Source organism: Talpa europaea (assembly GCF_964194135.1).
Source record: "Talpa europaea genome assembly, chromosome: 10".
NCBI classification, from domain to species: Eukaryota; Metazoa; Chordata; class Mammalia; order Eulipotyphla; family Talpidae; genus Talpa; species Talpa europaea.
This window is the reverse complement of record NC_140077.1, coordinates 19,434,458-19,446,620: the sequence shown is the minus strand read 5'-3', so window position 1 is coordinate 19,446,620 and position 12,163 is coordinate 19,434,458. Positions and strand designations below refer to the sequence as shown.

General features: G+C 41.8%; 1 protein-coding gene across 2 annotated transcripts in view; it reads right to left on the bottom strand.

Moving 5' to 3' along the window:
* The window catches only part of ARMH3 (armadillo like helical domain containing 3), a gene marked incomplete at its 3' end in the record, with an annotated part of 183,874 nt that overhangs the window by 156,288 nt on the left and 15,423 nt on the right, over positions 1-12,163 (bottom strand). For both annotated transcript variants that reach the window (XM_084245906.1, XM_084245907.1), the window contains 6 exons: positions 11,033-11,089; positions 8,979-9,022; positions 7,300-7,360; positions 5,402-5,448; positions 4,812-4,887; positions 2,305-2,398 (listed from right to left, as the gene is read on the bottom strand). In XM_084245906.1, coding sequence (XP_084102032.1) covers positions 2,305-2,398; positions 4,812-4,887; positions 5,402-5,448; positions 7,300-7,360; positions 8,979-9,022; positions 11,033-11,089 — 379 coding nt within the window. The remainder of the gene's footprint in view (positions 1-2,304; positions 2,399-4,811; positions 4,888-5,401; positions 5,449-7,299; positions 7,361-8,978; positions 9,023-11,032; positions 11,090-12,163) is intronic.

Sequence of the window (12,163 nt, the reverse complement as noted above, 5' to 3'; positions counted from 1 at the left end):
AGACTCAGCTGAGTTTGGGATATTATTCATAATATGTATTCATAATTATAATGAATCCCTCCGGAATTATTATGATGTATACAGAGAATATTTATTAACAATGGGAAACATTTGCATATTATGTATCCCTAATACACAGCAAGCACAGCAAAAAGCCTTATGAGAAGAAATTAACATGCCCAACCCTTGGCTTTTTCCCACAGCTCAGTCCCCAAGAACTCATAAAAGACAAATATATTTTTATGTTGAAATACTAAAAGGTCTTAACTCATGTTATGGCTTAATGACCTGAGACTGTCATTTCAAACTACAGCCTGTTTTGAAACTCAGAGCCATAACCACTCCTTTGTCCAATACAAAGAGGCGACTAACTGGTAAGTGGGACTTTTTTCCCACTCACACACAGTAATAACTGGAAAACTGTCTTATATAATATGTAGAAAAATAGAAGTGTATGTATTTTTAGTTTACCAAAAAGTCCTCTCATGCCAAGGCTGAATTGTCAAATGTCAAGTCTGAGCTGAGAACAAATGTTACAGCTAAACTGCTGGCTGTTAAAAATAATGGCTCCAGTGACATACCTTTAAATATAACTGGGCTACTGAGCAACACTGTAATTAAAAAACAAAATCTAAAAGCAAGGTCATAATACCAAGGACCCCTTACAGAAAGGAAATGAGTTAGAAGAGAGGAAAAAGAACAAAAAAGAAGAGATATAGAATAAAATTCCTCACAAATTAAAATCTCCCATGCTCATTTCTGCAGCACATATACAAACTAAAATCTCCTTCCTAAGGAAGTATTAGTTCTTGATCTCTGGCTTCATAATTCTTCCCAGCACCCTTCATCAAGGGAGACAGTCATTTGAAAGTGGGCTGACTCCATCTTCCCACTACAAAAAAAAAAAAGCTCACTGGTTGTAAGTAAGCACAAATCCTGCCATTGCATAATCAAATGTGTGGGTGGAAGTGTTCATAATGAACAGTTTGAAAGGCAGTTCTCTAAAGCATCTAAACCCCAACATCACATGGAACTCAGAATACACACAGACACACACAGACACACACACACACACACTCATACACACACATATATGTCTTTTGATATCCATGGTAACCAGGCAGGCTTCATTCTTAAAGAGAAAGAACAGTATTTCCATTGGATTATTTAATGACCAGAATAAGCAGAAACAAGTAGACAAACCTCACTACTTGCTTCTTCTCATTAAGATATTTTGGAATTTGACTTTCAGTTCTAAACAGATACAATCTGCTACCATAAACATGAGTATCAATGGCACCTCTCTGCCAAATGCTCTGCACCAATAGTGTCTGCACTACCTTGAGATGCTAGTGCCACAGGTGCTATATGAATTTAAAGGCAAGAAAGTAGATCAAAGGTTATTTCAGACAGTAGAGAGACACAAAGAAGGGATCAAAATTAGACTTCCTGTACTTCTTTACACAGAATGAGGTCAACATTTAAGGCAAAACATTAAAGCAAAGACTATTTCTAAGCTAAGGTATTCCGCCAAACACACTCAACTTACCATAGAACCAACTCTCAGGACAAGAAGCGTATTGGACAAAATTCATAATTTCTTTTCTGTTCTTTTTTTGTATGTTCCAGCCATAAGATTTACAAGGCAGGAAATTTTTTTTATTATTATTTTTTAGGAGAAGAAGTCTTATTTTTTAGGAGAAGAAGAATCTCCCTATTACGATACACTCAAAGTTTGTCATTTTCTATGGTTGGTAGACACATAAAAGTGAGTAAATTCCAGGTTCACTTTCTCATTTATTCAACAAATATTTACTAAGTGATTAATATACCCAGCATTTCGTTGGGCATACAGCAGTGAAAAGAATAGACACCATCCCAGGTCTTGGTTCTTAGTCGTCCCAACTCACTAACCTTAAGCACAATGCCTATTTCTCTGGCTTCAATTCCCTCATTTGACAAATAATAACATGAAGTAAACTTATTATTTCACATTTATTTCAGTGAGATATATATAAAATATCTCATCTGGACCTCAGAAGTACCCTGACACTTGGGCAGTACAGGCATCACTGAAGCCCCTTTCAGTAGCATTCCCTCGAATGCTCTGAGGAGGATGAGCTTAAGTTATGAAGCTTCTTACAGAGAAAACTATCTTTCCCAAGTTTTCTCTGGAGCTTCTGGAGTCATGAAGGACAGACAACTTCTTAAATGAAGAATCAACGACTGTTGTCAACACAGTTACGTTTACCCTCAGAGATTCAATATCATATTAATGAAGAAAACAAGAGACAGTGGGCTTACCATCAGAGGAGGGTGGCGTGGTCCCAAGAGGGGTGACTGGGGTTGTTGGAGCAGGACTGACAGGAGTTGTCACCAAGCCCATTTCTGGATGACTCTGAAAAAGGACACGGATGGGTTAAAAAAGAGAGACAATCCAGACCTGAATATCCACTGCTTAATATTCTTTCTGGTATTCCTGGCTTCATAACTAGACAGAAAGCTCTTGGAGGGACTGCTTTGGCATTTAGTTCCCAGGAGTACCAGATTATTGTTGATGCTTGCTAACCTCTAATAAGGAGCTCTGAGGGCTAGTTTTTCTTTAAGCAACTAATTTCCCATTACATAAGTTTTCTGCAGAACCACACAAATAAAAAAGTAGTGTTAACAAATACATAGGAGTAGTATATAAAGAAAAGTGTCTTTGCCATCCTGTCTGAACCTAGGAAGGAACTACTCTCATCAGATCAATCTAAAACACACTTATGGACTGCCCTAATGACCATACAATTGACTAATAAATGATGGTGAGCCAAGGGGCTAACAGGTACTATAAAAAAAGCAACACCAATGGCAGCCTTCCTGGTCCACAACAAACAGGAGTAAGATGAGGAGGCATGAGGAGACATCTACTGGGAACCAACAGATGACTCTTCTGTTTCTGACCTTCCTTAGCCATCCCAGCCACATCAGCTCTTGAGAATTAAGCTGAGGAGCAGCTACTTCCTTCTTCTCCCAATAGCTTTACCAGCCTCTTACCTTTCTTTAAGATCAGTTATACAATGTGGAAAGCAAACAAGGAGCAGAGTGAGAATAGTGGACACAGTCTCTTATTTGTTATCAATCATGAAAAATGATGTGTCCTCCTAGGCAGAGCCTAAACCAGCACACTGCTTTTTAAGCATGATCGTACTTTTTTGTTAATACTCAAATCAGCAGGGCCTCCCTGGTGGCGCAAGGGGTTAAGCACAGCACTGTGAAGCCATCCTCGGCCTCTGCTACGCAAGTTCTATGGCCAGAGAGCTACCCACATGGCATAACAGACCTCTCCTGTCTCGCCTGCTGCACCCCTCAGCAGTGTATTTCAGTCAGCCTGCCTGTTCTGTTCCCCACTTTGTCTCTGGTGAATCCTCTCACAGCCCCCACTATACCTCAGGCCTGTACCCCAGTTCTTGCATGCTTAAATAAATAAATCTTAAAAAAAAAAACCCACCTCAATCACTGGATTCCATATACTTCTACTCTTTGAGAAAAAAGCATAAGAAAACTTTTCTTTAAAAGGAATCTACATAATATATTTTAGTCTGACTTTAAGATAAAAACACTTTATACATTTTTAAGACAGCTTTCATGAACAACACTTGAGTTCTCGGCCTAAAATAGTTGCCTCTGTGCCAGTTCCTAAGGATACATCCTTGAGGCAAGTGACCCAGCACTCAGTGCTCTGTGACTTCCCACTTTCAGCATCTGTAGACCATATTTTCTGTTAACAGCTAGCCTTAAGTTGCACGGGTATTTTTTACTTTTCTTCTCTGGAAGTTGTTGGTAAGACGATAAGTGACTTGGCCTATTTCCTCTCTGTATTTCCAACATGGTTTAGAAAGCAGAAAGAGGGCTTCCCTGATGGTGCAAGGGGTTAAGTGTCAGCACTATGAAGCTATCCACAGCAACTACAGCACATTTAATCCCTGACCAGGGAGGTGACCCACATGGTGCAGCAGACCTCTCCTGTCTCACTCACTGCTCCCCTCAGCAGTGTATTTCAGTAGATCCACCTATTATGGTCCCCGCTGTGCCTCTGGTAAATCTCTCACACACCACCCATCCCTGCACCTCTGTTTTGCACCCCAGCTCTTGTATGCATAAATAAATAAATCTTTTTTAAAAAAAAGAAAGCAGGGCCTCCCCGGTGGTGCAGCGGTTGAGCGCTGGGTTGCGAAGCTGCCCCGGCCTCTGCGGCGCCAGTTCGATCCCCGGCTGCTCCCCGGCCACCGGAGGAGGGTCCCACATGGCGCGCAGACCTCTCCTGGCGCCCGCTGCTCCCCTCAGCAGTGTACTTCGGTGCTTCTGCCTGCTCTGCTCCCCGCTCTGGCTCTGGTGAATTCTCTCACCCTCCTGCACTTCTGACTATACCCAGTGCATGAATAAACAAAACAAACAAACAAACAAATAAATAAATAAAACATGCCTCTATAAAAAAAAAAAGAAAGCAAGCAGAAAGAAATCCTGATACAAAAATCCACATGGCCAATAATACCAGGGAATTTCCAGTGAGCAAAATAAAGTTATCTCAATTTATTTAGGTTAACAGATTAGTAAACTGGTGAAACAATTAACTTTGCTTGTTATCTGACCATTCCAGCACCACATGGGAGCACACATATTTGAGGATTTCATGAAGCAAAGGCAACCGATGCAACTCGATGCTACCACCACTTACCAATGCAAAGCAGGGTCTATACAGGCTTTTCAACGGAAAAATCTGTATGAAATTCAGGGAGAACAGGACTGGAGTTTTTAATATAACCAACCTGGGCTAATACTGTGATGAAGTTACGATTTAAATGAACAGCTTCATAAAGTGCCAGAAGGATGGCCTCATTGGTTCTGAAGGAAAAAAGACAAATGGGAGATGCTCTTATAGTGGAGGAGTTAAAACAGTATAAGCCATCAAGATAAGATTTTGCCCCAGCTCCTCATTATCAATCCCTTTGAGTTTCTAATGCTCTTTATTCCCTTTGGGTTTATGTAAAACATTCATAGGCAGAGTCAGGGTCTTAACTTTATTCCTGAGGACTAGTTCTTCTCTATTTCATTCACTATTTCCCCTCTCACTTTTCCATCCTAATCCAGTTAAATCCTTAACTAGAGTAGATACAGAACCCTCTTTCTTTTCAATCCAGAGACTAATGGGAACAATTCTTCAGTTTCTTGCGGCTCAATACATGAGACCAAGCAGAATTCCCTACAGGTCACTTCTGTTTAAAACTCAAGAAATACTTAATAAATCACCAAAAAGGCTTGAATCTGTAAAAGATTAGCAACAGGTAACATTTCCTACTCTCACATCCAGATTGTTCACCATAAAATTCAAGACACTACAAGAATGTCAGGCACTTACTGTACTGAGATTTTCTCATGGGCATCTGCTATGAACATGCTGCCGACCTGTGGGAGGAAAGGGGAATTGCAGACACGGCAGGAAATGTGAGAAGAGCCTGTGCCTAAGAAGCCTTTAGTGGGTGAAAAGCCAAGCTGCTTGCAGCTTGAGGGTACCTGGAGCTCCAGTCCACCAGTCACACTCACCAAAAGCAGCCAATTTTGAAGATCTTAAAAGAATAAGAAGTTATAAATGAACTAATGAGAACTCCACTAAATTTTCTTTCCTTAAAGGGACTTACACATTCCAAGTACTTCTGTCCAGCTGTCCTCTTCAATGTATAAGTTTAGTAATCACTGACTGTGAGTAAATGTTAACCTAGACGACATCCTCATTCTTCATCTTTCCTGAAAGTTGCTTATTTGAAGCCAGAAACTAACTCATGAAGAATAACACAGAAAGCAAGCCTTCATCCAACATAGTATTGTCTTCAGACCAAAATATTTGAGTTTCAGGCCAAAATTTTCTCTACATGAGACCCACTGTCCACCTTTCAGGCCACAGAATCTTTGGTTTGTGTCCCAGGCAGAAAAACCAGGCAGAACAACCAAATGAGTAAATGGAACAGGCTGCCTCAAATATGTAAGGCACTGAGAAAGATGCTCATCACTCTAAAAATCCCTTTTCCACCTTCTTACTAATAACCTAAAACTTCATTTGTTTGGTACAAATTTTTTTCTTCTTGGCTAAAAGGTAACAGCCCCTGGGAGTAATAGAATGTAATTACATCTATTTCATTAATATAGCAATACAATATATCAATACAGCACTCATACTGCTCTGACCACTGAAAGCCTGTACTCATTTATGCTTCAGAGTTAAAGAGTTTATCAAGCGCCTCCCTAGTTCAATCCCCAGCCAGGGAGTTGACCCACATAATGGCGCAGCAGACCTCTTCAGTCTCGCCCATTGCTCCCCTCAGCAGTGTATTTTAGTCAGTTCACCAGTTCTGCTCCCCACTCTGTCTCTGATGAATTTTCTCACCCGCCCCCGACCCCCGCACCTCTGGCCTACACCCCAGCTCTTGTATGCATAAATAAATAAATCTTTTTTTTTTTAAAAAAAAAAAAAAGGAGTTTATCAAGCCCTTTCCTGAGAGTAGGCTCTGAGAAAGAAGGGAAGAAGGCATAGCCACCGACCGGGCAAGCTGACAGAGAGTTGCATTTTTAAGGAGAGGGGGACACTGCTTCCTACAAAGGATACAAAACTTGTCTTGCCCTAGGGCTGATCACTTGAATACTAATGCCCAAGAAGACAGACTTTTTGAATCTGCCCAGATGCTCAGACTTCTTAGGTTTATCTCAGAAAAATCAGTCCGATTATCTGGCCCAAACCCATGCTGCCATGGCTAAGAAACCTTGCTTAGGAGCCTTGCAAACTAGATGAGTAACTTTTCTGAAGCATGCACCTCAGTCCAGACCCTAAGCTGTTAAAGGAGTGGCTCAGACCCACTCCACCAATCCTTCAACTCCAGGACCAGTTACAAGGGGTTAAATGGTCACAGCAGGCAGCCAAGGAACACTCGGGATTGAACTCAGATCTAAACCTTCCTATTCTGGTCCTCAAATAGAAGTAACTCCTTAGGAAGCAAAGTCTGATTTAATGTGTGCCTTTTTATAGCCTTTAAAAACTGATTAACTTGAAAAATTTAATCCCAGAGAAACCAGAGCTCTCCTTTCCCCTATTTCACTTGGGTTTGGAAACCACTTAGAGATACAGTTCTCAAAAAAGGATGCTCTGAGCAGCCTCTCACCCTTCATCAAGCCATCACCTCAGACATCTGGACTTAAGTCTAGATTTGTCTACCCCTGCAGACTCACATATTTCTGAGCAGAAGAGGAAAAACAAGTAGGACTTACCATATTTGTTAAAGCAGAGAAAAAACCGCTCTGGTGTTCTTCTTCTTTGTCTTTATACTGCCTGAACAAAAATAACTAAATTGAACTTTACTATTAATTATCAAGTATGTCTTTGTCCTCAGGATTTGAAGTAGTCAGGGCAGGGTATTCATAGAATTCAATTGCTCCAGAAAACAAAAGCATTATGACAATCCAGCCACTGTCATTTCCCCTGCAAGCTAAGAGACACCCATCTGCTCTTGAGATAGTGTGTACCCAAAATGTCTGGCTACTTTGGGAGAGACTTAGAAAGCAAACTGCAAAAGTGTGAAACTGCTCTAACATATGGCTGATCCACTTATTTCCTAAACAGACTATTACTTGAAAAGTGTGGCAGTGAAATTACTTTAAGGCTCTAACAGTGAAAATCTTATTTGTTTTTGAAGGAAGAGGAGAGAAATTTGTGAACTATTTGTGGCAATGGGAAGATCTGAAATTCCAACACCCAACTGTGTGTGAGGGAAGTCTGGAGAGGAGCAAGAAAGATCCTGCCTGGCCATCCAGGACTAGAAACATTTCTGGTTTCCATTCACTGAATACCAGATTCTTCCCCATCCATAACGAGAAAAAGCAAGCATCACTGAAGAGAGCCTCAAGAACAGACATGAACGGGCCTCCCCTGGTGGCGCAGCAGTTGAGCACGCTGGGCTGCGAAGCTGCCTGCAGCCTCTGCAGCGCCGGTTCGATCCCCGGCCACCGGCAAGGGTCCCACATGGCATGCAGACCTCTCCTGCCGCCCGCTGCTCCCCTCAGCAGTGTACTTCGTCAGTCTGCCTGTTCTGTTCCCTGCTTTGGCTCTGGTGAATTCTCTCACCCTCCCGCGCTTCTGACTGTACCCAGTGTTTATATAAATAAATAAATAAATAAATATTTTTTTAAAAAAAAGAATAGACATGAATGCTGGTAAGTTACAGTTCATTTCTGATGAAAAAGAAGCATCTGTCGAACAAGAATTAATTCAGTATGTTTTCTCCTATTTTTAGTGCACAAAAAAGCAGTGCTTCACAACCTTTTTACATAGAAAATTATATTTGAGGGCCTCCCTGGTGGCGCAAGGGTATAAGCACCACACTATGAAGCTATCTGCAGCCTCTGCAGCACGAGTTAGATCCCCTGCCGGCGAGAGAGCAACCCACATGGCGAAGCAGACCTCTCCTGTCTCGCCCACTGCTCCCCTCAGCAGTGTATTTCAGTCATTTGGCCTGTTCTGTTCCCCACTCTGTCTCTGGTGAATCCTCTCACCCCCCACATCTTTGGCCTGTACCCCAGCTTTTGCATGCATAAATAAATAAATCTTAAAAAAAAAAAAGAAAATGATATTTGTATGATACACTGGGCTAAATGGAAGAGCATACTTGAAGCTAGAAAACTAATTAAAATGCTCAGCAATAAAATATCAAAGGTTGCAAAAGAATAAGCCTAACTGCTTAAACAAAAGTTTAACCTCGTACCAACTTTCCCCTTGGTATTAGAAACAACCCCTGCTAAAGTCATCAAGCCAAGCCAGAGCAAATACATCTGCCAGCAGCTGTACTAATAGGATAGGTAAGAGAAGTTGACCTAGGAGCTGTACACACCTGCTCCTACTCAACCAATTAAAATGAAAAGTTGATTCTTTCCTTCTGGAAATGTGAACTTACCTATTGTACTCAGATAAAGCCTGAGCAATCACAAGCCCCATTCCCTAGAAAAGAAAAAAGATACCACAAGTAAAATAGTGAAGCAATGAGTAGAGCAGGGAAAACACTGTTATATTCCCATGATCCAAGCCCAAGAAGTTCTACCTGAAAAGTGGGCAACAAGGACAGAAATCCTGGGAAACAAAGTCAAAGCATCAAAAGGAACTTCTGTTGAAATATTTCTTTAATATAATTATCTTACTTCATGTTTCCAGATGTAATCAAAATAAAGTAACAAGGGATAAAACAGACCAGGCAGATCACTGACAATTTCACTGGGATTATTTTCACCTCAAAAGACAAGCTTGAGCTAGAATAATCAAATAAAAAGCTCTCATCTGTCTCTAAAACAGCCTCAATAAAAGTGACAATGAGTCCCATGCTAAATGAAGATGCATATAGACAAGTCACTCTCTTTCAGGCCACAGGTAAAAACGAGAATAACTGAAGAATCATTCAATAAAGGTTAAAGTAATTATCAACTTTTCCTTGAGAACCTGCTAAACATAACACCAAGATCAGTTAAGGCCACAAGATGAATTACATGTGCTTTTTTTTATAAAGGAAATTAGAAGACAGAAGAAGGTAAGATGAAAAGAGAATAAAGCCAGATACCTGCTCCTCTTCTTCCTCTCAGTATTCAGAGATTAGATTCTATTTCCCAAATTCTCAAAGGTATATATAGTAGATATATATCATCCACCATGTTTCAGTTGCTCCAAGTCAGGCTATAAATATCATCTGGTTAGTGCTACAAAAAGGTATCTTGGGGCCTCCCTTGGTGGCTCAGCGGTTGAGCGATGGGCTGTGAAGCTGCCCGCAGCCTCTGCAGCGCCAGTTCGATCCCCAGCCGCAGGCAAGGGTCCCACATGGCGCGACAGACCTCTCCTGCTGCGCCTGCTGCTCCCCTCAGCAGTGTATTTCATCAGTCTGCCTGTTCTGTTCCCTGCTCTGGCTCTGGTGAATTCTCTCACCCTCCCGTGCTCCTGACTGATTGTACCCTGCTTGTATAAATAAATAAATAAATAAATATTTAATTTTTTTTTAAAAAGGTATCTTGGCCTCCCTGGTGGCACAAGGGGTTAAGAAGCAACCTATGAAGCTGCCCCAGCCACTGCAGCATGAATTCAATCCCCCAACAAGGTGCTACCCACATGGCACAGCAGACCTGTCCTGACTCACCCGCTGCTCCCCACAGCAGTGAATTTCAGTCGTCTACCTATTCTGTTCCACACTCTGTCTCTGGTGATTCTCTCACCCTCCCATGCCTCTGGCCTGTACCCCAGTTCTTGTATGCATAAATAAATAAATCTTAAAAAAAAAATACCTCCCAGCATTTGGTCATTGAGGGCTTCTCTCCTTTTTTTAAATTTCAGCTTTGTTGAAGTATACTTGACTTAAAAATTACAAGATATTAAAGTATACATGGTGGTGAATTATTATCTAATTCTTATTCTTGCAAATGTAATTTATTGACTATAGAATAATCAATCTCAACACACTATAACATAAAAAATAACCAATCACTTCATCATGATGAGCAATCACTCAAACATTCCTTACATGATGAAGATAGAAGATAAAGCAGTTGTGGGGCCTCCCTGGTGGCACAAGGGGTTAAGACTCAGCACTATGAAGCTCTCTGCACCCACTGCACCATGAGTTTGATCCCCAGCCAGGGAACTAACCCACATGGCACAGCAGTCCTCTCCTGTCTCGCCAGCTATTCCCCTCAGCAGTTTATTTCAGTAGATCCATCTGTTCTGCTCCCCACTCTGTCTCTGGTAAATCCTCTCACACACACACCCTGCCCCCACACCTCTGGCCTACACTCCAGCTCTTGTATGCATAAATAAACAGATAAATCTTAAAAAAAAAATATATTGATTGACTCCCTCTTTATAGCTAGATGAATTGCATACAATAGCTCTCTGCTCTCTGTTCTAAATGTCCACTGAAAGTAAGGCCACCAAGTGCAAGCAATTAAAACAATACACAAGGATCCAGATACTCACATTGAGGGTGGCCTCATCATCTACAATAGACAGCTTCACAATATATGGATTCACAGACTGTTAAGCAAGAAGAGAGACTCAAGGTAAGCATGGCGTAAGAACACATTAATTAAAACAGTGTTAACAAAAATGTTTCTTGGGCCTCCCTGGTGGTGCAAGGGGTTAAGCACCACACCATGAAGCAATCCACAGCCTCTGCAGCATGAGTTCGATCCCTGGCTGGCCAGGGAGAAATCCACATGGCACAGCAGACCTCTCCTGTCTCACCCACTGCTCCCCTCAGCAGTGTATTTCACTCAGTCTGCTTGTTCTGCTCCCCGCTCTGTTTCCGGTAAATCCTCCCACCCCCTGCATCTCTGGCCTGTACCCCTGCTCTTGTATGCATAAAATAAATTTAAAAAAAAAAATTTTTTCAGGCCTCCCCTGGTGGCGCAGGCGGTTGAGCACCGCACTGCAGCCTCTGCAAAGCCAGTTCAATTCCGGCCGGGGGCAGGGTCCCACATGGTGCTGCAGACCTCTCCTGTTGTGCCCGCTGCTCCCCTCAGCAGTATATTTCATCAGTCTGCCTGTTCTGTTCCCTGCTCTGTCTCTGGTGAATCCTCTCACCCTCCCCACCTCTGGCCTGTACCCCGGTTCTTGTATAAATAAATAAATAAATCTTTAAAAAAAAGTTTCTTTAAGGCTCTCTCTATAGTGATGCTCCTAATACCCAGGCAAACCCATTTTGCCAGCTGATTCCAGTAAATCTCTCAGTGTACATGGGCATTCCCCAAGCATGGGCATGCATGCATAAACATACAATAACACACACACACACACACAGAGTTTTGTCCTATTTGCATTTTCCTCTAAGCTAAATCAGGGTCAGACCTATGTCTGTCACTTTTCCCATCTTTCCCTCTTATTTGTTTCTAAGATGTGAACACAAAACTCACTTTGTCCTGTCCTACCAATAATTTGTCCCCCATGGGGACAGTTGTCCTTTGGGCAACATAAAAGCTTCTTTGCCATAGGGCACAAATTTATTAATTGCTAACTTACACTCTCATCCCAAAGGCTCCCTAACCACACCATTCCACAAACTATATGCAAGGACTGAGTCACCCACCCGTAAAACAAAGCCACCTTGGG